The following is a 27,664-nucleotide window of genomic DNA, read 5'->3' on the forward strand; positions in this document are numbered from 1 at the left end:
CCCTCTGCTCCTACAGGGTCTGATTTGTCCCCACCAGCTGTACCTCTCTCCATGGGCGTCTCACTCCGCTGCGTCTACCACCCGTTTGTTTTCCGAATTTGCAATTTATGTGATTTTTTTTATTTTTTTATTTTTTTTTTTATTTTCTTTATTTTTTTCATGTCAACGTGGAGGCCCCCTGCCCCGAGGGGAGTGTTTCTTTGTCAAATTGAGGGGAAAGCTCCTTTCCCCAATATTCTTTCTCTCATTTTTGCAGTCGCCTTTTTTTTTTTTGCTGCCCCTCCGCGCGTTTGGCTGCTTAGTGACATGTAGGAGCGCAGTGGGATGCGTTACTAGATATGTGTACTTCTTCTTCAATTTCATCGTCACTGTCATCTTGTTGTTGTAGCTGCTGCTGTTTTTTTTTTTTTTTTTTTTTTTCTTTTCCCCGATGCGAGTAGACCCACATGCACACACAATAAACCCACTCACCAGTGAAGAAGTAAACCGAACTGCTTCCTCTTTTCGCTGCCTGGGCGGAGGCGGCCCCAGTGAATACCTCGCGCAGTTGGGCGGGAACAGAGATAAAGACACATAGAGAGGGAGCATACACCGGAGACCTCTATTGACGTGCGCAGATCTTCCTCCTTCGCATTGTTTGAACTTCCCATGTGCAAACACGTAGGTTTAGCGCTGCATGGGTCTATCCACTAATCTGGCCATCGTGCCATCCAAACCGTTTGACTGCACAGCGAAGTGAACACCTGTGAAAGAAGCCCGAGGGGAGGGGGCTGACGAGGTGGAAAAAGTGACCATCAAGAAGGTCATCTTATCTGGGCACTGAGCTGACCATTAGACCCAGCTCCAAAGAAGAACCCGCGGCACCCCCCCCATATGGGTAGGCAAACCCAAAGCGAAAGTGCTAGAAAGGAAAATAAAAAAAAAATACGATTAATCCGGGGTGAAGTTACGATATGGGAGCCCCTTTAAGTGTGTTTTTCTGGAAAAGAAGTGTAGAAACGATCCATTTAAAATGGTCGTGGGGTTGCACTTGGTGGGGAGCGAGTCGACTGAGCAGGGATGCGCTGACCGCCTCGGCTGTGGTTGCAATTGCAGCTGCAGTTACAGTTGCAGCTGCGCAGGGCTTGGTGGAGCTTAGCGTATGGGAGTTCCACCCCGGTGAGAGCCGCAATATCTTTGGTTTCCACTCTGCTGGGCCTTATCACTTCGCCTTCCTGACCGTTTCGCCTCCTCACCGTTCACCTCCCGCGAAGGTGCGAACTGAAGGTGGCCTTGCTCAAGTCGACGTACCTTATGCGGATACGCGTCTTGGGGAGGGAATGGTCGACGTCAGGCTGGAAAATCACATTGATGATGTGGGTGACTTCAGTGGAGACACACTTGCAGGAGATGTTGTGCCCTTTGGTGTCCTGCTTAAAGGTCACGTACGATAGGCTGACGCCACGGGCGTTGTACTGAACGAAATCGAATTCGGCTTTCTCCGAAAGGTCGACGAGTTTCTTCTCTTTCATTTTATCAGTATTGTCATATACCGATTCGAAGCAATTCTGCGGAAGGACGTGAAATTTCCTTGGGCAAGCAAACCCAGCATAGCTATTGTTGCCAAAGGTGACAGAACATGTTTTACTCTCCTTCAAATTAGGGTCGAAGTTGTGGCTGAAAAGGTCCTTATACATGCCGCTAAAATCACAGCCACTGATTTCATTGTACCCTTCATGGACGCGAATAAAGATTTTGACAATACCTCCGTAAGTGACATTACCATTTACCGTTTTGGAGGTGAGTGAGTTATTGAATTCTAGAGAGAAGTTCACTTCTTTGGAAACATAAGGAGGGACTCTCAAGGTATGCTCAATAGTTTTGGTGACTGAGTTAAGTTTATTCGTGGTGATAGCTCCAGGGAGGAGTTCTTCAATGGGCGTAGGGATCCTCTTAAAGAGTACCTTGTCTTTTATATTAATTGGATTGACAAATATTTTTTCATAATCCTTCTTCTCATTTGTTGGATATTTTAAAATAAGTTTATCCCATCTTGATAAGTTCAATTGGTTGTGATACGTCGTGTTGTCTTTATCTTGGAGACTCTCCATCAATTCTACGACATTACACGTGGTGACATCTTTCACGCTGTCGTAGGAACAGGTTCCATTCTCGACTCGGCTCTCCTTTTCTTTCTTTAAGTAAATTTTATCAATCTTCATTTTTATTACGTCCCTATCACACATGCAATAGAAGTTTTTTTCCAATGTCTCCAGATCTTTCATATCTTTTGGGAGGATGAGATATGTGTAGGTATTCTTCTTATTGGAGAAATTGGACACAGGTATAGCTCCCTTAATGACGTTTGTAATTTGTTCCTTGGTTTGGTCGATATCATCTCTACCGACAGATGCTTCTTCCGAATCAGAGATAAAGTACGTCTCGTGGAAGCAGTTCTCTGGGTGGAGTTTTTCCGATGGACAGTTGATTCCGACGACGGTGTTGGGGATGAGGGAAATGTTACACATGTGGTCATCCGATTCTTCCTGTTTATTGATCAAAATGACTGAGTCGGGGTCCTCCTCCTTATCGTTTATAAAATCGCAGCCTTGAAGTTCTCTCCTGTTGGCAGAGACGTTTATATGTATCATTCCGAGGGACGTGTTCTTCCCTTTTGGTTTCTCCTCAGATGACTTTCCACAGAAGAGGTGAAATTGGAAGTCATTCTTCACATACGGTGGAATGAGGAATCGGACCACACCGTCTTTTATCAAGTCAGTTGTCTTCAATTCGTCGTTTACCTTACTTTGTAGATGCAGCACCCCTGGTAGGACATCTTCCAGTTTGGTTACCTTATTTGCTACGATTACGTGGTCTAGAACCCGTTTTGGATAATACACCTGTTTCTTGTCCCATCCTGCCTCTAACTTTCTCATATTTATGACTTCTTCGCTAGTCATACCGTAGTATTCCCTATCATAGATTTCTTTTAGGGAGAATGTCTTCTTCTTTGTCTTCTCCTCCGGGTATGTGACAAACTCTTCCTCACCTATGGTGATGGTTACCTTTTCCGTCTCTTCCTCTTCACTGACTGCGTCTTCCTTGTGCACGTGGTCGGGTATGGCTGGACATTTTATAGTTACCACATCTAAGGCTTGGGCATCGACAGTACATGTGTTCTTCTGTATCTTCCCTTCGATGGGAGTGAATAGAGAATCCTGAGAGAAGTCACACGTGTAGCTGATTCCTTGGGACAGCAGGTTGCTGCTGCATGTTCCGTCTTCTTTGCATCCCTCTAAATCTGCCGCTTCTGAATCTTCCATTGTATCTATCTCTTCAATGGGTTCCACTTCGTCTGCATCTATACTAATTTTATTTCTCAACGGGAGAAGCTTATTTTGGACAAAGGGGTCTTCCCGAATTTTGGGCTCCCCCTCGGAAGACGCATACTCCGTTTCGATGTCCATCGATCCGAACACCTTCTTCGTAGGACTGTAGCAGCTGCATGAGAATTTAATGGCGCTTCGAAATTTCATTGGAACCTTTGCATAGGAAGATGTGTAGTTGTTCTGATAATCTAGATGCATAGAACCCAAATGGAAGGTCTCAAAATTAAGCATTTCGGTGATGTTGGAGAATTCTGAGTATTTTTGCAAATCAGCCATTTTGGTGTCATCGTCTCCAATTAGATGTAACAAATCTTTTAATCGCATGTTCGTTTTGGTTTTCTCGGAGAAGTTGATTTCTTCATCGTTTCCTTCTTTTTCCTCATCTTCGACGTGAAGCTCCCCCTTGTAGTAATCCAGAGTAACGTTGGAGAAGCAGGCCTCCGGGTAGAGGTAGAATCCCTTAGGACAGGTGATGCCGAAAATGTCTCCTTTGGTTATCTTCACATTGCATACCTTTTCGTTATTCTTTGCGTCTAACTGAGCTAGAGAGTACTCACTAGATGTAAAATCACACATCTTGAGAGAACCAGGTTCTACATTCTTCCTGACGATGATGAAAATGATTCCTCTCTGCTTCTCGGTGGCGAGGAGCTTCGACTCTTTAATGACTATTTTGAAGTGTTTATTCTCAAACGTGGGAGGGATGAAGAAGCTGAACCCGATTCCCTTTTTCGAGTTCTTCTCGAAGGAGAAGACTCTATTTCCGTACACTCCCTTTAGAGCACTGGTTAGGGACACTTCACCTTTCTCATCATCAATAACTTTGATGTCTTTCCCTTCATCTAGTTGCGGGGTCGTAGAAAAATTTGTGTAGTCCCGGTCCAGGCGGCCACTTCCTATATTAGGCAGGATTACGACTACCTCGGAGAACAGCTCTGCATCGACTTTACATTGGACCGTCTTATCTGGGTTCTTCTTAAAGACGAGCTCGTCATCATCGAAGAAGTTGCAGAAGTTTACCTGACCGTGTTTCACTGCATCTGTCATTTTCATGTTTTCCAGTTCGACCTCATCTTTGTTCACCACTACGTTCATGGTTCCCTTTGTGTTGTCATCCGATTTATTGCAAGAACAGGAGAAATTTATCTTGTTCACATAGTCTAATGGGATTTTTCCATAGGATACTTTTGTCTTCGAGTTTGGTAGAGAGAATACCTGCACATCTGGGATGAGTTCCTCGATTTTTTTACTCTTCTCGGTCTTATCATGAACCTCGTGAAAGCACTTGACTGGATCAAAAGTATAATCATCGCTGCATCTAATGCCGAAGATTTCATTCTTCGTAACCTCCACTTCGCACTTTGTTTCTTGTCCAGTGGGAAGGTCAATGCCTTTACTCAAGATAGTGCTACCAGCAGAGGTGAAGTCACACCCTATGGTTTTTTTCTCACTTTTAGAGATATTCAAATGGATGATCCCTTTGTACCCTCCATTTTTTGCTCCATCTTTGTATGCACTATTATTGCACTCCACTTTAAAAAATTCGCTCCGAGATATAGTGGGTGGCACAATCAGAGCAGCGTAGGAGGTGAAGGGGTCGCTTTTCTTCAGCACCTTCAGAGATGTGTAGACTACACCTGGTAGGATTTTATCTATTTCTTCTTCCTCCTGGTCATCATCTTTCAGAACTTTCTTAAAAAATTCACTCGGCTTCATACTGACTGAGTCGAAGTATTTAACAAAAGAGGGATCGTCCATGGGAGAGGAACTGGCAAGATCAGCACCGGTGGCAGCATCCTCCAGGATAGTAATGATTCCCTTGTCCTCGTCATCATCTTTTTCTGCCGTTTTCCCCTTTGCAGTGGCGTAAGTTTCCTTCACCGTTGGGCACTTAACATACAGTGTGTCCAGTGGCTTCAGTGCAACGTTGCAGTGGAGCTCGGGTGGGGACTCCTCACTTAAAGGTTCCGGTAGGAGTAGGATCTTTTTCGAAAAGTCGCACACATACTGGTTGTCTTTAAGCTTCTTCGGCTCTATCAGTTTGGATGCCTTGAAATTGACCGTGAGGGTGTACAATTTGAAGTGAGATTTGTCAAGCGCTGATATTTCTTTCATTATCGTTTCTTCTAAGGAGTCGTCACTTACATTGGTATACACAGAGTAGTCGTCTCCCGAGATGTAGTTGTCTATTATTTGTGAAAGGGAACAAGTAGAAGCCATTCCATCATCATATGTTTCTGCGTTGGCTATTTCTTGGATTATCTCTTCCGGGTTGGCTTCATCCTCATATGGCTTCTTCTCATCCACCTTCTGGAAGATACTCATCAGTTTGTTTTTCTTATGAGCCAAGTATAGATCTAGGCCACTCATTAGGAATTTATTTTTTGCATCTCCTCTGGTGTAGCTGTCTCCTTTCTTTATGTCTATTTTCTGGTAAATGACATCGAGGAGCTTGTCGCTTGGAGGAGACTTCAACTGGTAGTCCTTCTGCAAATTCACACATATACATTTGAAAGAGAAGTCTTCCGTGATGACACTTGGTATTTGGATGTAATTAAATTTGTGCTTGTGTGTGTAGTTGGCGATGTTATTCTTCAGATGGAGCATCTCCGAGATGTTGGTGAGGTTATCATTCACAACTGCGTCTTTGAAGCAGCTAGTTATTTTGACTGAATCGGGGGGACATACGAACCCAATTACATCCTTCGGAACTGCATCTACCGAACAGTTATTTTCTGTAGGCTTGTTTAGGAAGATCTCCGATGTGTTGGGAGTAGTGAAGTCACATCCCTTGACTTTCTTACTCCTCTGTGGAACGGTAATCTCGTACGTCAACGAGCTTCCCCTCTTCTGCTCAAAGAACGTTTTGCTATTATCACATATAATATTAAATTTATGTTCTTCCTTAACATAGTAGGGGAAAAATAAATAAACATGAGAGAGGTCCACTTTTTCCTTGTCATTGGTAGTACTCTTCAGAGGGAGGATGCTTCTGGTATTGTGTAGGATCTCGGCGTGGGGAATGATTTTGTCGAGCGCCTCCTGGTTAAGCGTTTTTTCAGTGTCCTCCTTGGTTGGTGTCACCGTGGTGTAGTTCAGGCTTATATCCCGGTGGATGGAGAAATCTTTCGAGGGGCAGTAGAGCTCAACGTAGCTGTCTATCTCTTTCACCTCTACTTCGCATATATTCTTCACATAACGATCATCTAGCTTTTCCAGTTTAGGTTCAATGAGGGTCTTATTTGGGCACATATAGATTTTTCCATCTTCCTCATTCCCCTTCTCGGTTATGATTGCCTTCTTCTTCTCCGCTACGATAGCTGTCTTTTCATTGTCTCTGTCCCCAAGTACCTTCACATTCATGGAGTTCACCACATTATCTATTTTGCACTTGCAATAAAACTCCAACTTATCTTTAACTGGAACTGTGGGTATTTTTATAAATGACCTGGACTTTTTTTTCTTCCCATTTGAGTACACTAAAGCTCCTGGCAGGATGGTAGTGATGTCTTTCTTTTCGTGGGATTTGTTATAGACTTCTGTGAAGCATCCTTCCGGCTCTATGACTACGTTGGGGTCATCGGAGCTGTCCTCTTGGTCGGACTCCGGCACGTTCGTCTTGGAGCAGTTAAAACCAACTATGTCATTTGGGTAGGCTGTAATATCACACGTCTGCTCTGTGGATCCCACGTTGTTCGTGAAGTGGTCTATCTTTAGGCTGGAAAAGTTGCACCCCTTAACGATGTGTTCGCTTTTCGATAAGACTAACTCTACGATGCCTAGGTTGCCCTCATCATTCGTGTTGTTACATCCCATGAGCACATACAAAGGTTCGTCTGTGTCGATGTAGGGAGGTATCTGAACTTTCAAGTCGAAGAAGTTACCCTCAGATTGGTCTTCACTTATATCCAGGTTAGGTATTTGCTTCCTTAGGACGACTATCTCTTGTGCATCTAAGTAGGCGAGGAGTTTCACTAACCCTTCGGATGGAAGTGGAACTTCATCAAAGTAGGAAGAGTCTTTGTGATTCTTGAAGATGGAATTCTTTTTCAACTCCAGTTTGGCCACTCGGTTCAGAGGAAAGTTGAGCAAGGAAGGATAATCAGGGAGGTAGGTCCCATACTTATCGTGAAACTGGAGGTATTTTTTAAATAGCTGGTACTGTACCTCTAGTTGTACCTTCAGGACGTTTATATTTTTCGTCTCCGTTTCTTGCTTGAGCGTCTTTGGAATCATTTCTAGTTTTTCATAATTGCCCTTCTTCATTGGACACTTCATATGGAATGTATCAAATTCAGTTAACCTCTTCCTGCAGATGATAACCTTCTTCTCGTTTGGATCTGCCGTCTTGTCTAGCTTATCTTTAAAATCACATGTGTACTCTTTCTTCCCTTCTGTCTTCTCGGGAACTTGTATTACCTTCTTCACATTAGAAAACGATTCATACAGATCGAAAACGGAGAGGTTTATCTCCTGATTTATGCTGATATAGACCATGTGTTTTTTATCGCCTTCCTCTAAGTGTATGTGACAGAATAAGTGGATTTTATCTCGGAAACTGGATGGAATGCTAAAGTACTTTATTTTGAAGTACTTGGCCTCGAAGTCTTTATTGTAAACAACTGCGCTGTCTATGATTTCACTGAGACTTTTCTTCCCCTTGTCCAACTGCTGATTCGATGAGTGAGCAATCATTTGATCGAAACAGGTAGTCGATTTGGTTCCCTTAGGAAATCTAATCCCTCCTATCTCGCCAGCGCTTACATGAAACACACATGGGTGCTTCATGTCTTTATCTTTTTCATAATCGTAAGTAAAGAAGTGTTTTTTTTTTCCAGTGTAGTTGCATCCCTTAACGGATTGGCCATAGGGTTCTATCGAAATGGAGACAACTCCTCTGCCCCCTTTCTTATCGCTATCCTCAACTGACTTGCTATTGTCGCAGATGTAATATATCTTTTTTCTTTGTTTAAATACTGGAGGTAGGATGAATTCAATGGCTCCCTTTTCTAATTCGTTTTCCTTCTCGCTAACTTTTGGAGGTATGATAACCCCGTGTATGAGAACGGCTAGCTTTTTCTCCTTCAACAAGTCTTTCTCCGTCTCAGAATCTTCATTTTTGTTCACCAAAGTGACGTATGGAGCTTTCTTGGGGAAGTACTCCATCGAAGCATATTTATCTCCGTCTGAGGATTTCGTTGGACACACAATCTTTACCTTGACGAGGGGTTCTTGGATCTTCATTTCGCAGATCACTGCCTTTTTTGGGCTCTCTTTCGGGGATAAGCGTGCCTGAAAATCGCACACGTACTCTTTGTTCGTGCTGCTAGATTGAAAGGTTTCAACGTCTTCATCAGCTTCTTTTAATTTTTCATCATTCCCTTTTATTGTCCCCTCGAACCCTTCCTCCACCTTGTCAAAGGTCTCATCCGAAGCATCTGAAACGTCAAACACAAGGCTCTCATCATCTTCTGGTGCCAAATCCTCTTCTAAGTCCATTCCTTTGATCTGGTAATCTTCGTCCTCTCCCTTGAGGGACGACTTGCTCTGATATGGATCCTCCTCCCCCGCAGCGTTTTCATCTTTTTCTTCCTCTTCCTCCGCCGCCTCCTCATTATCATCCTGCTGCTCCTCCTCCTGCTGCTCCTCCTCCCCGTCGTCATCATCGTCACCGCCATTCTCGCTGTCATCCTCCCCATCATCCTCGCTGTCATCCTCCCCATCATCCTCCCCGTCATCCTCTTCATCATCGTTGTCGTCGTCTTCTGCCAAATGTCTGGCTACCCTCCTCGTGGATAACTTCCCCATGGGGGACACTCCAAACAATTCATGCGCAATGATTACTATATCATTGTTCCAGAATTTTGCCTGACTATGTAGATGATTTGTTACCATTTTTATGGCACCACTTGGCTTATACTCTCTTATAGCTGAGTCTTCCCCAAGTGGGAATCTTCCAAGATAATACCCTTTCACACCCCTTCTCCTGTCTTGACTTTTGAGGAGAAGTAAAAGGGAGTGGTTCTCATTTGAGTCGTTCCTCTCACCGTAGTGCACTCCTTTGGGGGAGAACCTTCCCTTGGTTATGCCTCCGAAGGGGTCTCTCCCTAAGACATATGGATCGGCATTTCGCCTGACGCACCTTCCCTCGTCGCCCTTTCCATCGGTTACCCACCCAGAGGAATGCACCCTTCCTTTAGAGGTGACTCCCGCCCGTCCGTCATTATTCTGCGCAAGGATGATTTGGACAAGAGGGAGCAGAAGAAGGAGCCTTTTTAACTTAGCGAGCTTCCCCATTTAGGACGCGCGGAGGGTGACACATGGGGTGGTGAGGGGTAGTGAGCGGCGCTGAGCGGTGGAGCGTGTCCAATGGAGTGTCCAACGGAGTGTCCAACGGAGTGTCAAAGTGCGTATCCAAGATTTCTATGTGTGTGTGTATGTGCTGGGGGGGAAGGGGCGGACAACTGAATGGAAAAAATCCCCCAATGCGCTAGTGAACGATGATGCGGGAAAATTACAGAGATGCAGGCTGAATTATGACAGGCGCATTGTCGAATTAACGTCACATTGGCATCGTGTAGGTATCCCTCATCCCCAGTAAAGGTGAGAAAGAGATTAGAGAAACACAAAAATAAATAAATAAAAAGAATATCACGCCATGGCGTGGTCGAACGTGGTTTTTTATTCACCTTGTTTAGTTATTATTACTTTTTTTTTTTTTTTTTCGATTCTTGCTTTATCTTACCATTTTTGTGTCCCCAAGAGACGTCGGCCCCCCTGTCATCCTCTTTTTTTCCTTCATCTCTCGCGTGATGGTATAAATAACTGCCATTGAGAAGTGAATCCATCGTCTACAGGCTACGCATTACGCTAATTCAGCATACACACACAAAGGGACGCTTGTGAAGTATGTGCGTACTGGCGTGTCTGAGAAGTTTTTTTTTTTAAGCGAGCGATTAAATGTTCTTTACGCGTGTGTGTGTGTGTTTTTTTTTTTTTTTTTTTTGACCTGTCTAGGGGTTCCTTCCTTATCTTTTGATTACTACGTTTGGTAGGGAGTATCCATCTATATATATATCTATCCATGTATATTTATCTATGTGTGTGTGCGTGTAGTGCCCTTTCTAGGCCTTTCCACAGTTCGATAATGGAGACACAGAGAGGCAAGAGGCAGAGGGGAAGAGCTACTCGCGACTGCACAAGGGAGGGACATACCTCCAACGAATGGTGTTTTCCTCTCCCCGAGGACACACCACTGTGAGCATTCCTATTTGATTACTTCTCGAGCCACCGAGGGACGATGTCGTTCCGGAAAAAAAGGGGGGAGTCTACAAATGGTAAAGGGATCCCCCATGAGGATTTTTCCCCCCAACTGAGCCTGTCCCGTAATGAGAAGAAGAAAAGAAGCATCACTACATGTGCATACTTGTATGGACCCTTTTTCGTGATGACTGTTTGGGGTGTTTCACCAGAGGAACCATTTCACATCGCTTTGATGCGGTGATCGGGTTTTATTCTTCCACATCGCGATGGGGAGGTCCTCCCTGGGGTAAGTCTCTCTCTCTACGTCTCTTTATCTCTTCCTCTGTCTCTATCTCTGTGTCTCTCCCATCGCCCACCAGAAGGTACCCCTTTGAATTTGCTCCTCTCCGCTCTTCCAATCATTCGTGCTCCCTCTCAAGGGCGCAATTCATTTTCGACGCAAAGAATTAGACGCTGTGTACTCCGATGGAGTGGTGTCAGTTATAGAAAAATGGTTTGGGCGCAGATGAAACGTGGGAGCACATGAAACGTGGGAGCAGATGCAAGGTGAGAACAGTTGCAAAGTGGGAGCATATGCAAAGTGAGAGCAGCCAAAAAGGGCGCACATCCGTGACATATAGACACTTGCACTGATTGTGCGTTCTCCCAGTGCCCTGGCAAACCCTTGCAAACGCTGTTAACAAAAAAGGCGCAAAGGAAAAGACAAAGGGAATTTTCGCATTTTTAAAAAAGATTAAAAAGAGTGGAAGAGGAGGGAGGGGGCGTGGAGGTGATCCGTTCGCTAAAGAGAAGCAGGTTGGTCGCTAATCAGCAGACTGGCCGCTAAACAGAAGAAGGTTCCCCCCCATCAGTGCTGCACGGAGGGCAGTCGCAGGTCTACATCGCTGTACTGAATGACCGCGCCGCCAAGGTTCTTTCTGGGCGTCCCCATGACATACGGCTCGTAGTTAATTTTGATGGTGACCTCTTTGTAGTCACCTTTGGCAGAATCGTAGCACTTGCAGGAAAAGTGGCTAGCGAAAATGTGCTTCACCTGGATGAAGGAAAGAATCGGTTTGTTCCTCTCTTTGTAGATGAACATATTAACTGCTTCTATTAGAGAATCCTTTTTGTGAATCATGTTATCTTTAATGACACTATCGAAGCAATCTGATGGGTACAACTTGGTGTGTGAAGGGCAGGCTAACCCTACTATGGAGTCATCCTCCACTTGTACTTCGCACACGTAATTTTTCGGGACGAATTCCCACTTCTGGCTGAAGTAAAAATGAGTAGAGTAATCACCAACAAAATCACACCCATATATATTCACATAGTTTGGCTTCACGACAACTTTAACGATCCCGGTTTTCCCTCTTCTACTTTCATTCAATGTCAGCGAATTGTCGCAGGAAATGAAAAACTTCGCTTCGTTCAGAAGGAGAGGAGAAAAATGAATCGTCCCCGCATAGGTATTTTCATTGATTTCTTTTTCGTGATGAACAAACTCTATAACGTCGTTTATGTTTTTTATTGTTAGGATTTCTTTTTTTCTTTTCTGTTCCTCTTTCTGATCATTGGGATGATCGAATTTTTCTGCATCTTCGATTGTTGCTTTGGGTCTCTCTGTCTTTAGGACGACGATTATTTTGTTCCCCATCTCGTCGTAGTCGACCTTCATTTCGTTTTTATCTCTATCCTTTTCGTTTTCTCTTTTCTTCGGTCCATCTGCATCTTCATCGCTATTTAGAGAGTCTTTTGTTTTTCCCTGCACCAGATCCGTGACCATCTTTTCTTTCTCCGCTTCGGTTAGCTCATCTTTGGTGGCATGCTTTTCGATGACATAGACATACTCGAAGAAATTTTCTGGGCTGATTTTGGACTGCCTGAAGTGTTGGGCATTCCTCAAGGGGCACACAACCTTCACGGAGCTGAATTCCGATGTCGCTACGGTGATTTCGTGCACCTGTTTTGTGCGCATTGGGTTTAACACGTTTTCTTCCTCCACTTCGTCGTCGTCGTCCTCCTCATCGTCCTCCGCTTCATCCTCGTCTTCTTCCCCCTCCTCTTCTTCATCTCCTAGCGCGAGGAGCTCCACATTTCTGCTTCCAAACCCCGGTGTTGCTACTACGCCTTGTAGATTATGGCGACTTCCCTTGGCTCGCTTCCCCATGGGGAGAGCATCTATATCGAGTACGTTCTCAGAGCTGATGTTGAGTGGCCCAGAGGAGAAGTCGTAAAAGTAGCTACCCCGTTCGTACGCGAAGATATTGTGAGTGATCTCTTTCTTAAACCAATTATTCAAATCGTCCCCGATGATGTTAATCTGGATGATTCCCGTTTTTATGAGCTTCACCGAGTTGCATGTGCAGAAGATTTTCATCGATTTGGGTATTTTTTTCGGAAGGATGATGTAAGTCGGGGTAAAATTAACATCATATATTTTATTTTTAAGAATCTGGACTCCTTTGAGTAGCTTCTCTAGCTTGTGTGTCTCTAGTTCTTTGTCTACCCCCTCTATCTGCACCGACTCGAAGCAATTTTCAGGGGCAGTGAGGAAGTTATGCGGGCAGCTGAACCCAACGACGTCGTTCTCTATCGCTTCAATGTTACAGTATATGTTTTTCCCCTCCACGAGTTCGATCTCGAATTCGAAGGAGTTGTTCCTGTATGTAGTGGTAACATCGCCTGTTTCTTTTGCTCTAGATCTGGGTGGATGCACCTGTTTGGTAACATCTGAAGGGTCTATAAAATCGCAGCCCAGAATTTTGTTGTTATTTTTTTTTACAAATATGGAAGCATAACCGATGACGCGATTGACTCCGTCTTGTCCCATACTCTCGCAGGAGAAACTTAGATTCTTCGACGAGTCAGCATAGGGAGATATAATAAGTTCGAGTTCTCCTCTATCGAAAAAGGAAACGTTCTGTTCCTCTGTTTTGTTAACAATGATGGTACCGAAGAGGAGGTTATTCAATCCTTTTACCATAGAGATGGGGTCGTTACCCAGACTGGACGCGTATATCAGACGAGGTGCACTAAGTTGTGGTTCCTTAGAAGGGAGGCCTTCCTCACTAGAAGGGAGACTTCCCTTCCTGGAGGGACACTTAATCGCAAATTTGTCAAAGGCACTCAAGTCGATGTTGCACTTGTAGACGAGGGTATGGTCGGGGTAGTCCTCCACCTTGGGGGGATTGTCCCGATAATGCTGGATCTGTTTCTTAACATATTCGATATACTGCTTCTTCATGATTTCCTTTCTCAGTTTAAAATTCAAACTGAAGTGTGTGAATTCATCGCGTTGGTAGGAGAGAATATCCTGCAAATATTTACTCAACAGTTTCTCCATGTCTACACTTGACCGATTCACAATGTTGTAATGGCGATCACTAAAGTCACAAACATAAGTCTCTTTGGTATAATATGGGGGCACATCAAGAACGAGCCTCTTTTCCGAGGCGTACTTGTCTTTAGATGTGGAAGATGGGTTCTGGGGCAGGTTAAGGAATATAGTGCCCACATTCTTACTATCGTAATCCTCACAGGTGCAGTAAAAGTTAAGGTCCCTCGTATTGCTCATCTTCGATATGATCAAAAAAGCAGACGAATTTTTCAACAGATAATTCGTATTAATCACTTTCACATCGTTAAAGATGTTTTCCACGTTTTCTATGTTTTCCTGATCCATAGTGCTCTTTATATATACATTGTGGAAGCAGTTGTTTGGATTGATTTTTCCATTTGGACAATTCAAACTGACGATGATGTTTTCCTTTAACCCGATGTGGCACTCCTTATCCGAGTTGGTTAGAGAATGCACCTCGGAATAGTAAAATGTCTTATTAGAATTTCCAGAGAAGTCGCACCCGTAGAACCTTTTGTTTGTTACTCGCTTGGGTATTTTTACAACAATGACTCCCTTTTTTCCCTTTTTATTCCCGATAACCGTTTCGGAGTTATCACAGGAGAGTTTTATGACTATGTCGTTTTGGACTATCAGCGGGGTGATGAATGTGAATCTTCCCTTTTCTCCGAACTTTTTACTTCGATCGAGGATTATCGTTCCTGGGAGGATGTCTTGCAGCTTTTTTTTTTCGCTCATGTGGACTACGTCTTCGAACTCTTCCGGCACATATTTGATCTGCTTGTATTTGCTGAGCTCTTCCTCGCTGAGGGGTTCATCCTCCGCAGGGAGGGCCCCGTTGAGCCCATGTCCGGTCATCACTCCAGCGGTACCAGCAATACGGCTACTACTAACCAGTCCGACACTTGCAGCACTGCGCATTCCGCGCATAGCGCCGAAGCGGTCGGAGGCAGGCGGATTGACGTTCCTCGGGCAGCGTACTTCCACGAGGCTGAGGTTCTCCTCCAGATCGACGAAGCAGGAGTTTATGGCGAGCAACTCGTCCTGGGGAGCCAAGGAGCTATCCTCCCTGGTAAAATCACAGATGTGTTTCTTTCTCATTATTGGCGTGGGCCTCTTATCGACGAATTCGTTCCCTATGAGGAAGTCTGACTCGTAGAGCTGGTCTATTTTCTGTACATTAGTGACGCCCCTATTGGAGACATTCAGCTCGATGTTAATTTTGTTCTCCTTCTTCGGAGCTGCAACCAACCCGGCTACCTCCGATGGTGGCGGTTCCTCATTGCAGTAGCAGAAGATGTTCAGGTAACCGACAAAGCTTTGTGGGATCTTCAAATAAGAGACACCCTTATCATTGGTGAAGTTTCTGAAATCCTTATCGTAGCTGCTGAGCTGAAGAAGTGCATCGGAGCTATTATACGCTGTTTGGAAACACCCCGGGGGGGTCAAATATAACTTGCTCTGAATTGGACAAATTATTCCTATGTATTCAATTTCGCCATTACTCTGCACAACGCAGTCCTGGTTAGAACCCACTTTTATCTGGTTCTTCAAAATGCTGTTTTCTTCCTTATTCTTGTAGAAGTGGCATCCGTGAACTTTCATCCCTTCCGTCCTGAGATGGACGGACATAATGCCGTTGTTTCCTGTGTTGCCCATCTTTTTCGTCTTATCATTAATGCATGCGAATTCGATGATGGCATTTCGTTTTATGTAAGGTGGGAGCTGGAAGATAAAGAGTCCCTCGTGAATACTATTCGGGAGTCCCAAATGACTGGCATACATTTTATTAATTTCGTCATCTTCGTCTGGTGGTAGGGAAGGGTCTTCCATCCCTGCAACTGTCTTCTTCATTCTAGCTATCTTGATATTAACCGTATCTTTGACTAGAACCCCTGGGATCATTTCATCAATGTGTTTTACGCTTTGCATGTAACGATTGATTACGTAGGAGGGGGCTTCTTTCGGCAGGTGAAAGGACATAGAGTAGTTGTTTCTCTTCTTTCCGAAGGCCCTTATTTGTTCCTTTATTCCTGGATTTTCATATTTGTAAAGCAGATCGGAGAGGATTTTTTCATTCTCTTCATCGATAAGATTGGTAGGACAGTTCATGGCGATATAATCCATCGGCTTGGGAAAGACATCACAGATATAGTTTACTGGCTTCTTCCTCGTCGGCTTAAGGACTGAATTATTTCCCAAAAAATCGCAAAGGTGAGTCTTCATCGGGTGTGATATCACCGATTCGTACGGTACTTTGGGGATGGGATTGTAATCATACACTTGGTCCTCATTTATGTAATTTACTGTCACTCTCTTCTCTATCTTATTGTGGTTACTCTCCTGGACGCAGAAGCACTCCACCGAGTAAGACCTCGTGAGGTTGCTAGTGAAGGCGGCTAGGGAAATCTTGGGGTCTTTATAAGAGTATATAACGATATTTTTCGCGAAGAGATCTTCTAATCGGTAGAGATATCCGAGGTAGTACATTTCGACAAAACAATAACTAGGCTTCTTCACAGTTGCATCTGGGCATCTAAATCCAAAGGTGCTATTCGAAGTGACGTTAATTTCGCAGGTGTCCCCTCTGATGTATGTATTCAGATAATCATATAATCTGGAGCTTTTAAAATCGCAGAAGGAGACTGTCTTATCCTTCAAATTGGTTTTTACGTAGAGGAGAATATTCGCCTTCTGGAAGGTATCCTTCGCTTTATTAGGAATGACACATTCGATGATGAGGGGATGCGGGCCATGGTTAATGTAGGCTGTCATGAAGTACTTGTAGTCTGGAAATTTCCAGCGTACGTTTTCTATGTCTACATCTTTGGAGAAAAAGGTGATATCGCTGAAATCTTCCAGAGGATGGGTCTCATTTAGATACTTCACCGTTTTTACTGGATCTTCCGACTGAAGCTGCCCACTCTCCATCGTCTCGCAGTTGTACACAAAGAGAGAGAACTCGTTGATCGTCCTTTCGCACACCTGTGTGGAGTTTTTCTTCTCCTCATCATATTCAAAGTGGCAAATTTTGTAGGGAACTCCATTAAAGTATTGGAACTCTCTCCTGTCTGGTTCTATCAAATACATATCCGTCAATGGACTGATGTCGTCTTCTCCAAACGTGGCCGTCTTCTTCTTCCCCTTGTAAGTGAAGGAGCAGGAAAAAGAAAACTCGTCTCCAACGTTTTTCTTATTGAGGTAAAAATACCGAAGCTTAAATTCGGGTCTATCCAAAATTAAGCACCTAGAGAATTGGTACTCAACTTCTAGCGAAAGTTTCTTATCTCCATAATAAACCACTTTGAAGCAATTTTCTGGATCTAGTTCTGCATCTGCCAATTTTAACCCTATGACTCTGTTGTTATAGGTTCCAAATTCATACTCATCGACATCCTCGTCTACTATTTGTTCGAAAATCTCTCTATCCTTGGGGTCTGTGCTCAGGCCTACTATTTTTTCATTACTACGTGGAATTCGAATACGGATCTTAATCACGTCCTCAAAAGGGTACGTCTCATTTATTTCTGTGTTGGCACATCTAATTACAATGTCGGCAGCGAATTTGGCAAATGGAGGTGCAAAGAACTCAATCATCCCAGTGGACATGACATTCTTCATTCCCCAGCTAGGCTCTTCTGCATAAAATAAAAGAGGGTAATCCCTCTTCGTCACTATTTCTCCTTCTTCGTCTTTTATGATTTTGTAGAGGGCATCACTAGGCTGGGTAATGATGTGCGAGAAATTTAGAGTCGGCTTGAAGCATATGATTACAATCCTCTGTAGTGTATTAGTATTACCTACATAGATTTCATTTTTTCCGTTATCTCTCTTCTTTCCCTTAACGAAGTACTCAAACAGGTTTACCACTGTGTAGTTCGCTTCTGCCTTACTAACGTATGACACTAAATCTTTGTTCGGCTCATCGTCTGCCAGTTTCCTTACCTTGTTCATGTTTATTTTGTGTAACAGTTCTGTATGATTTTCCTTCCTCCTCCCATCTTCATTGGCATTTCCGTTTTTTCTACACCCAATTTGGAGAAACAAACAGAGGGCATTTCTTTCGCCGCTCCCTCTCCATACATCTGTGACGTAGCTGTACAGGTCACTCCCCACTGGGTCGCTTCCCCAACCGAGCAGCCGCTTGACGCCACCGTAGCTGGCCAGGAAGGCCACGAGCAGCGCTCCGTACAACAGCAGGCCACTCACCGCCCTGGCCGTGCTCATCGGGTGGGTTCGGCGGGTTGGAGCGGTGAGCGGTTTTTCTCCTCCCTTGGGGGTTACCCCTTAACGTTTTCACTAAGGCGGTGTCTAAGGCGGTCTCTATGGATGTCTCTATGGATGTCTCTATGGATGTCTTTAGCTTTGCCCCTAATTTTTACCCTATTTCTTAGGCTAATTTTTACCCTATTTCTTACGCTAATTTTTGCCCAAATTTTTTCCCTATTTTTTCCCCTACTTTTTCCTCTATTTTTTCCCCTAATTTCCCCTTTGCTTTCTCTTCTTCGCTGTCTGCACGTAAGCCGAAGCAGCTGCTAGCACATGCGACTCTGCCTTGGTGCTCCTTCGTCGCCGAGTTCGTTGTGCCTCCCTCGGTTATTCTGGCCTGTCTACCGTAAGGGTTCACTCCTTCGTTCGTGCATCATTGGTTTCGCCCCTTAGCCGATTGAACCCGATATTTGTCTCTTTTTTTTTTTTTTTTTTATAATTTCCCTTTTTTGAGGGGTTCGTTTTATATGCACAGCATATGAGACTGACCTTTGAAATTTTCACCTACACGCGAAGGTAGATGACTTTGCATCTTAGCACCACCCAGGGGTTAAGAAGCGATCGAAAAGGTGCTCTTTCTAATGCCAGTATTGGCTAGCTCTTCCAATCAAACCGTTAGATACACACACACACTGTGCGTTACGGGTCATGGCTACTTCTACACATGTGGAACGAGGGAGAAAAAAAAAATTAGGAAAAAAAAAGGAAAAAAAGAAGAAAAATAAAAAAGAGGGAAAAAAAAGGAAAAAATAAAGGAACAAGAAATCTACATTCTTTCCAGCTCGGTTGCCTGTCTCTCACGCTTCTATCGGTATGCCTATTGTACACACTCCTATCCACAAGGGGCACCCCCCCTGTCTTGTGAATGATGCGGTTTTATTACCCTTAATAGGGGCACTGCCGAGGGGAAGGAAAGCTGCACCGTGGGGGATTTATTTCTCCCTGCTTCCTTCTGCGTGGGGCCCGTAGTCTTTGCGCCCCATTTTGGGCTGCACTTTGATGTTCCTTCTCTCCCTCCACTTTGCTGCTAACCATTTGGAGGGTTCCAAAATTGGAGAAGGCCCCCTTGTGGAAGCTACCAGTTGTTATCACAAAAAAATGGTCTCACGAGCACACTCGCATGTATACACAGTGGGCACAAGCCATGTCGGCGATCGGACACCTTCCACGTCTCCCCTCTGCTCTCAGCGCAGTGGGAGTGTAAAGGTTGCCAAAGTGGAAGCCAAATTTTATGAACAAAAAAAAAAAAATGAGAAAAAAAAAGAACAAAAGGCTGACGAATAAAACGCCAAACTGGTGTCGCAAATTTACAGATGTGCATCCGAAGTGATAACTTCTGAGCTGTGCGGGGACTTTCTATCCACTGGGGGTCCCCCCTCTCATTTGCCCTGCCCCCTGCTGCATACTCTCCGTGAAGTGCTTCGATATAGACATGGATAAGAAAAATATGGCCACATAAATCCAGTACTTTCGAATAAAAGATTTCGGCTTCTCCTTCTCAGCTTGCTCATTCGGCTTGGCCTTTGGTTTGGCAACATTCTCCTCCGTTTTCAAGTCAGCAATGGTGATGGGCACAGACACGGACAGAACTTTAACGGCCAGCATGCCACAGAATATCTGCGTGTCTTCTTCCAACTCTTCACTCGTTCTGTAGTTTAAAATGTAAGGCAAGTAGTTATTATTTAATCCTATAAGTAGGAAAAAGTCATCGACGTTCTGAATTTTCTTCTTTCCTACATATGTTTGTATGCACGTCTTCTCATCTGCGTCGTCACATAATTGAAATAGGACGTAGTCAAAATTTGGTCTCTTTAACTGCTCAATCAATTTATCCTTTTCTTGTTCATAGCCATTTGAGGTGTTGAGAATTTGATTTTTGTTCAGTACAAAGTGTCCTAGTTTATTCCATTTTGCGTTGTCCCCTGGGTGGGTGTTTATTTGATAATTCAGTTCGATTACGTTTTTATTGCACAGTACGAGTGTTAGGAGTAGCATCACCTGTGAGAGGGGCGCGAGGAGTCTGAGTCCCATCTTCCTCGTGCTTTCTCCGTTTCTGTGCCTTTGCTTGAAGTAGGTCCTAGTGGGATTATCTCTTCTCTGTTGAACCTTTTTAGTAAGAAAGGGGATCTTCTTGCCAGTGGTGGCCGCGACACAGATGAAGTGATGCAAACGGGCACCCCCCAAATGTGCCCCACACGTGTCACCAGCGTGAGGAACAGGACGAAGATACACGTGGCATCGATACTCTTGAGGAGAAAAAAGAAGGCGTCGCCAATTGTAAGCAATTCTTTACCTCCACTGCTCAGAAAAAACAACCATGCAATGTATCATTGTATGCAAAAGTGGGGATAAAAAAAAAAAAAAAAAAAAAAAAAAAAAAAAAAAAAAAAAAAAAACAGCCAAAATGAAACTTCATATACGGCCTACTTCTGTTCATATTTCACCCGAACCGTTCAGAAAGAATTGCCAAAAAAATGTGAACATTGACGCGGAAAAAAAAAAAAAAAAAAAAAAAAAACGAAGCAAACATCACGTGTTCACGTGTTGCAATAGCTTCGTGTATCAACAGTATAGGAGATCCCTTGAGGGGCACGTCGAAATTATTCTTCTCCCCAAAAAAAGATATGCCCCATTTCTGCGTGTACAGATTAACATCATGAGAAGGTGTATATAGTATATACAACATGACGGACGGTGGAGCAGCGCTCTTTTTCACTGTGAACGCATTTTAAAGGGCAGGTAGAGAGTTACATTGTATAATGCAACTCCTTCTTGAAGGAAGGAAGAAACGGATTAGCGTGCTTCTCACCCGCTCCCCCTACATTGACGTGATAAATATAGAAGCATATCATATAAATAAACCCTTCATATGCAGGAAGCAAGCCCATGAGGATGTTTCGCGGAACGAAGAAGAAAAAATCTATTTACAAATTTGCTCACATTTCACCCGCGTCAAAAGTAGAGTGCTAATATGGCCCAAAACCCATGGTATGTTCAAAAGTCCAAGGCACTAAGAACGAGCAAATTGGGGAAGATCATCAACAAGTTCAATCAGGGTAAGGCCTTCCACGCGCTTCCACGCACTTGCACGGAGCACCCACGCAGATGTCATTTCACTCTCACAAGGCATTCGTGCCACCTACGATTGGTCCGTTATCCAATTTTTGCCCGCACCTAACTGTGCCCTTACACATATATGCTATAACTCTCTCCCGGCTTTCCCCCTTCCTGTTTTGCCCTTCCTCCAGAGTACGACCACTTGATGTACATGTCCAAATTTATGAACATAAAAAATACGCTGGACAGAATCTACGATAATTCAGAACTGATAATAAACAAAAAAACGTTCAGCATTGTTCGGATAAGGTAAACACCTTGCGCTCTCCATAGGAATGTAGTAACTCTCGTGTGTGCATGCATTTATACATTCCTCTTTCTGTGCAAGGGTTCGAAGCGTTACATTTGATTCCGCCGCCGCCTCGCCATCCCCCTTTGACCGCCCCTTCTGATCACCCCCCTTTTTTGTGCCATTCTCTCCTAAGCTGTGTGGCCCACTTGCAACCGAGATTCTTGAACAATGTAAAGGACGGCCTGAGCGTCTACCTTTCAAACTTTATGCTGAAGTAATGAGGAGAATTAGCGTCCCTACGTGGAGAGCCTTCCGGAGCTGCGCAGATGTCTCGTATGAGGATGATGTACTGCAAGGTCATCTGCTCACATGTGTTGCACTTGTACCTTTTGCGTCTTTTTTCCTACCCGCAGGGCCAACCACGACGTGGAGGGATTTACCATATGCTTCAACAGCATCAAGCTGAAGGAGAAGGAGGCCAAAGTTATCAATGGCGACGCGTCCGTGATGTTCTTCAAGATAACCTTCAATCTTCTGCTTCTCGTGCTGAAGGAGGACTACCGGATAAGTAAGCCGTCCACCGGGCTAGGGACAAAGAAGCAAAAAGGCGAAGAAGCAAAAAAGCAAAAAAAGAAAGACAAACACGCAAAGCACTAAATGTGTAAGCCCAGCTGAGCAACCGTACGATATTGTGACCCTCGTCGGAAACGCACTCACAACGGCTGCCACTTACCCTTTTTCCCTCCTTCCAGAAGTCCAGATTAACAAAATAGAGCCCCTAAAGATTCACCTGGACGTTTTTGGGATCATCGAAGCTACCTTCGCGGAGGAGCTATTTAAGAAATTCTCCTACAATTCGAGAAATGTAACAATTCGAGGCACCTTAACTGGGCGTTCTTCCGTCGGGAGAGGAGTCTCACTCACGTCTGCTTCGAACCTGACTCTCCGTGTTCTGTCCCACCCATCACCTAGGACTACCCCCTAGCACGCGCAGACTCAAATGCTAACGAAAACGCTAATACTAAGGCAACATCTTAGCCTTCATACAAATGGGGGCCCTTTTTTTCACCCACATCTGATGTGTTAACCTTTTTGTGCTGCACCTGACAATAGCCCTGCGCTTAGTTGCATTAACAGGTGGTTATAGGTTAACATTACGTATATGTTCCTACACCTGTGTCGCTTCCCCATTCCCCTGTGCCCCTCCTGTCGCAGAATACCTTCATAAAGGACAACAAGACTTATTCCCTCAACGATATTATTAACTTCACGATAAAGAAGTATGCTAAGGGGAGAGAGAGAAAATAATGCGAGAAATATGGGCTTGTCCCCCAGGAGGGCAACACCATTTCGCTACTCCATTTCGCCACTTAATCTGACTGCGCCCCTTAACCTGCTTCCACCCCACCCGTTCAGCGTTACCTATTCAGCGTGCGGCTCGAATGTGAAGCTCATTGGATGCATTTAGGACAGCACGGAGGAGACGCGACTGTCCCCACTCGATCCACCTATTGTTTTAGTAACCCCGTAATAGTGACTAGCCAAATGTGTTCACGATTGGGTATAACCCATGGCGTCGCTTTTTTTTTTCCAAAAATTTTTTCATTTTCACACTTTTTACCATGTGCGAATGACTCCGCTCAATCGCGTGTTTGTGTATTTGTTTAAAAACTAAAAAGAACAATAACAGAAAAAAAGAAAAAAAAAAAGTTATCAAATTAGGGACAACCTTTCGAATGTCCCCAGGTGGGAGCAGTGAGTGGCCATGCGAACCAGGGTTAAGACCACATAACACCGCTCAGCACCGCTCAACACCCCTTAACACAGCTTAACCATATCAGCGGAGCTCGTTGAGGATGGCTTCAATCCGCTTGCGCGTCTGGTCGTGGAGACTCTGTATCTGGTTCTTCTGCACAAAGTAAATGTCCTTCCCAATTCGACCACGCATCTTCTCCAGCTTGGCCAAAATCTGCTTCCTGACATTGCGTAACGTCCCCTTGGAGTCCTCAATTTTTTCCTTTATTTTTATTCTAATTTCGTTCTTTAGATTTTCCGACAGAGGGGGGACAAGTGCATACACCGACCTGTCCTTAACGTAGAACTTCAGTTCTTTATATTCCTTCACGAAGTGATTGTATATGAAGTTAACGTAGTAGGGATCGTATGGAGTGATGATGAATAAATTCTCTTTCTTCTTGATGTGACTTATGTGTTTAATTACCATGGTCTTATCATTTATTTTTATTTTTTCATTTTCAAACATAGTGTTGGATATGTTGTTCAGATTAAATCGGTAGGACTCCTTCTTGATGTAGTTATACACGTTGTCCATTTTTTCTGCGCATGTTTTGTTTAGAGTGTCTAGATCTTCTTCTGTGATGGGTTCTTCCTCCTGTTCGTCCTCCTCATCGGGGGAGGTGTCTTCCATTGAAGAGGCATCTTCCGTAAGGGGGTCCTCACTGGAGAGGAGTTCCTCTTCCGTGTCGCTGCCGAGTTTAGCACCGTCCGCTTGCCGCTTCTGCTGCTCCTCCTCTTTCAAGCTAGCCTTTATTTTGATATTATTGCGCAGGTACAGGTCTGCCGTTTTGCTTTTTTCCCCCGATGGGCCCTTTGGCATGGCACCCGCGTGCTTTTTCTGAGTGTTTCTTTCTTGTCCTGCGCGAGAGTTAGAGGTGCCTTTGCGTTTCGCCCCTCCACCTTCGTCCTCATCATCCTCATCGTCATGCTCGTCTGGCTCATTCCCCGTGAGTGACATTTGCCTGTTTAGAATTTCCCGCACCTGGAGTAACGCCTCTTTGTCTTTTCCCTTCTTCTTCCCATGTGCATACATCGTGTTGTGATTCTTCCTCTGTGTGTGGCTTCCATTTTTAGTGTACATAACGGTGTTGCCCCTCTTCGTGAAGTTATTCCTTCGCGGATGTTCGTCAGAGAGACCCTTCTTTGCGCTGTCCCTTCGAGTTAGAAATGCTTCTAACTTGGATGTGCGTCTTAAACTGAACCCGTGACAGAGCGTCGTGGTGGTAATGTTCCAAAGGGGAGCCATCAGGAGGAGGTAACATAGCACGGTCTTTGAGAGGCTGCTCCTTTTGGACAGTGCCATTTGGAAAGATGTGGGGGGCATCTTCAAATGGGTTCTTTTCGCATTGCATGTGTTGTTACTCCTGATGGTAGTGTTAACGAGGGGGTATTTTCCACTCCTACATGCCCTGTCCCAACCGACACAGAGGTGACGTCACTCTGGTGGGAGCTTCAACTTCGTCGGATATACATGCACATGTTAATGCTCCTTCGTTTTGCAACGTGCTTCCCCTTTGCAACGCGCTTCCGCTCTGCTGTACCTTTTGAGAAGCATTTTCGCCTGTCATTGCTCCTACCTTGGGCAGCCAACTTGCATTTGCCACTTCTCCGCCGGGATTTAAGAAAGAGAAAAAAAAGGGGAGTAGTCGAGTAAGTTCGCCATGGGGAGAATTACCCTCGGGTCAGGAATCCCCCCCAGTGGCTCGTTATCCCCTTTTATATTTTCACAATTTTGCCAATTCTGCCAATTTTCTCTTTTTTTTTTTTTCTTCTTTTCCGTAAACGAGTTGGGAGCGAGTTCGAAGAAAATATAAAAGGCTCACACTTAACCTATTAATCTGCGCACAGTGCTGACAATGAGGAGTGCAAATGTTTATGTCACTCTGGCTACCTGTGTTGTGTTCCTCGTTTGAGTGAAACGACCTCGCCTCTTCCCCTTTCGCGAAAAAAGGGAAAAAAAAATGTGAAGTGATTTCGCGCAAGTGTGGAGGGAGATAACTTTCCTTGTCGAGGTAACCACGTGAGGAAAGAGAAACCCGGGGGGAGCGAAGCAGAAGGAACGGAATAGGAAGAAGTGCCGAACATCTCATCATGCCACTTAGCATTGTTCTTGCAAGGGTCGCTGCCCCCTTCCACAAACACGTTAACTAGTTCGAGGTTAGCACAATGATAGGCTTGGTTAGACCGTGCGCATGGCTCCTCGGGGGCAGGAAAAGCGTAGCAGCTTGGTCACGGGGGAAAAAGATACACACCTGGATGCTTCTCCCAGCGTGACAATGGATGTGTCTCCTCCAGGAAGGAACCACCACATGGTGAATCACACTGCGATGTATAAGCCAGGAGGGATTTTATCTATATCTTATTTTTCTATTTTTTTATTTATTATTATTTTTTTTTTTCTAGTTTGCGAATGAATAGAGAAAAATGTTCACAATAAAAAGGAGAGTCAAATGTTGGAAGCAACTCAGTGCGTGGCCAAACGGTTGGTGCCTCTCTGGGTGTGGTGGTGAAATGGAGCAGGTGTCCAAGTGGCATAAGTAGGAAAACAGCTGGGTTTCTTTCTGATGATTTTTCCCTTCCTCCTGCCGCTGCTGCTTCTCCTACTCCATTTTCTCCGTTTTGCCCCGTTTTTCAAGTCTACTTCGCCCGGGTGTACACCCTGAGATTACCCCTCAGGCCGTCTTCATTTTGACCAGTGCGGTGAAGCACCTGGGAATACCTGCCAAATAGTTTCTTTCTGGACATCTTCACACATCCGATTTTTTATTCTTCTCAATAAAGTCAATCGCATCCTGCACAGTGCTTATCTTCAATGCATCTTGGTCCGAGATGGTTATGTTGAATTGTTCCTCAAGTGCCATGATGAGCTCAACTAAGTCCAGGCTGTCCGCCCCTAGGTCCTGAATTGGAGTGGTAGTGTGGTCGCAACAATGGGGGGGCACTAAACTGTGTAAAATGGACATTCCCACATTGATACCCCTAAACCGAGGATGTATTACTCAGGAACACACCTTGGTAAAATTTGACTCCATTTGTATTTTGTCTTCCTCCACTGACAGCTGCTTAGAAATCACTTTCTTGATTTCGTCAAATGTGCTTCCCAGAGACCAGGTATAACCTCTTTTTCCCTCCGTGCCGTTATCATTTTTGATTTTCCTGTAGTTTAGGCAGCCTTTCCGGTTGCCCGTTTCTTGGCACAGCCGGTTGTTCCCCGAGTGTCGGAAAGCTGCAGGGGGGGGGGAGTAGCGATGTGATAGAAGGGGCCGTGGGGGTAGCGGCAGTTATGGAATCAGCGGTGAGGGGGGCATTTACACTCCCCCCCCAGTAGGTACCCAGTGGGGACTCAGTCGAGTGAAACTCCCCCCCAAAAGGTAAAACGCAACACTCACGTAATGCTTACCGAACACGCCGCATACGAGAACGAACCAAAGCGGTATGGCCTTCATCATAGTTGTGTCGGGGTAGTGCAAAACAGGGGACTGTCCTTTGTCCTTGCTTAATTTTTTTTCTTCCCTTTTTATTTTGTTCGATGGACATACAGTTGCTCTCTCAGCACGCTCGCTTAGCACTCTCGCCTCCTTTCGAGTTGCTGAACTTGGTTGTCCTCCTTTATCAACCGTTTGGTGTAGTTCCCACCGGGGCACTCACAAGTGTATCGGCGTGCGGGAAGCGAAGTGCCCACTTGTGAGCATCCCTAATGAGTAGTGACTCGCGAAGGATGGAACGGTCGATTCGTATGTGCTGTGAGGAATTGGAAGAAAAAAAAGAGAGAAAAAAAAAAAATTGACACAAGGTCGAAAGGAATAGAGTAACACTTCCTAATTTTCCTCCTCAGGGAGGATGATCCAAATTGGGTGTTATGAGCAGTTGCGGCGGGTGTGGGAAGTCCTGTGCAAGATGTAAATTCTATGCCTCGGTCGACGGTTTTGCCCGGTGTGTAGAGGCAGCGCATTCTGAGGGAGCGACCTACTCACCGTGGGGGCGAACCGCTGGGGAAAACAGGAAAACGCGACACCTCGCCGTAGGTACACAGATAGGGGCACACCGGGAATACACATATATGTGATGTAGGCCTGCTTCTATATTCACACAGAAGTGAGTGTTAACCCCTTCTATTCCCCCTCTTCGTGAGTAGTTCCAATGTGGTTGAGCACTCTGTGGCTGTTACAAAGTAGGCTTCTTTTCTTTTTCTCTCTTGAGGATGCAGCGGGTGTTGCCTTCAGTTAACCTCTATTCGATGGAATGTGCTTTCTCTCTTTTTTTTTTTTTTTTTTT

General features: G+C 44.7%; 6 protein-coding genes across 6 annotated transcripts; 1 reads left to right on the top strand and 5 right to left on the bottom strand.

Moving 5' to 3' along the window:
- Positions 1-1,238: 1,238 nt before the first annotated feature.
- Positions 1,239-9,665, bottom strand: C922_02806 (hypothetical protein; the record flags this gene model as incomplete). Its single annotated transcript, XM_008818405.1, has 1 exon — positions 1,239-9,665. The coding sequence occupies one exon, from the start codon at positions 9,663-9,665 to the stop codon at positions 1,239-1,241; it is 8,427 nt and encodes a 2,808-aa protein (XP_008816627.1).
- Positions 9,666-11,478: 1,813 nt separating this feature from the next.
- On the bottom strand, positions 11,479-18,201 carry C922_02807 (hypothetical protein; the record flags this gene model as incomplete). The annotated part of the gene is made up of 1 exon (XM_008818406.1): positions 11,479-18,201. The coding sequence occupies one exon, from the start codon at positions 18,199-18,201 to the stop codon at positions 11,479-11,481; it is 6,723 nt and encodes a 2,240-aa protein (XP_008816628.1).
- A 1,398-nt stretch (positions 18,202-19,599) lies between these two features.
- On the bottom strand, positions 19,600-20,274 carry C922_02808 (hypothetical protein; the record flags this gene model as incomplete). The annotated part of the gene is made up of 1 exon (XM_008818407.1): positions 19,600-20,274. One exon carries the CDS (start codon positions 20,272-20,274, stop codon positions 19,600-19,602), a length of 675 nt encoding a protein of 224 aa, XP_008816629.1.
- A 940-nt stretch (positions 20,275-21,214) lies between these two features.
- C922_02809 (hypothetical protein) lies at positions 21,215-22,900 on the top strand (the record flags this gene model as incomplete). The annotated part of the gene is made up of 6 exons (XM_008818408.1): positions 21,215-21,299; positions 21,492-21,609; positions 21,786-21,866; positions 22,006-22,160; positions 22,345-22,457; positions 22,808-22,900. The coding sequence occupies 6 exons, from the start codon at positions 21,215-21,217 to the stop codon at positions 22,898-22,900; spliced, it is 645 nt and encodes a 214-aa protein (XP_008816630.1).
- A 529-nt stretch (positions 22,901-23,429) lies between these two features.
- On the bottom strand, positions 23,430-24,692 carry C922_02810 (hypothetical protein; the record flags this gene model as incomplete). The annotated part of the gene is made up of 1 exon (XM_008818409.1): positions 23,430-24,692. The coding sequence occupies one exon, from the start codon at positions 24,690-24,692 to the stop codon at positions 23,430-23,432; it is 1,263 nt and encodes a 420-aa protein (XP_008816631.1).
- Positions 24,693-26,136: 1,444 nt separating this feature from the next.
- Positions 26,137-26,838, bottom strand: C922_02811 (acyl carrier protein; the record flags this gene model as incomplete). Its single annotated transcript, XM_008818410.1, has 3 exons — positions 26,137-26,289; positions 26,401-26,615; positions 26,790-26,838. 3 exons carry the CDS (start codon positions 26,836-26,838, stop codon positions 26,137-26,139), a joined length of 417 nt encoding a protein of 138 aa, XP_008816632.1.
- Between the last annotated feature and the right edge of the window lie 826 nt (positions 26,839-27,664).

The sequence above is a fragment of the Plasmodium inui genome (genome assembly GCF_000524495.1).
Source record: "Plasmodium inui San Antonio 1 unplaced genomic scaffold supercont1.10, whole genome shotgun sequence".
NCBI classification, from domain to species: domain Eukaryota; phylum Apicomplexa; class Aconoidasida; order Haemosporida; family Plasmodiidae; genus Plasmodium; species Plasmodium inui.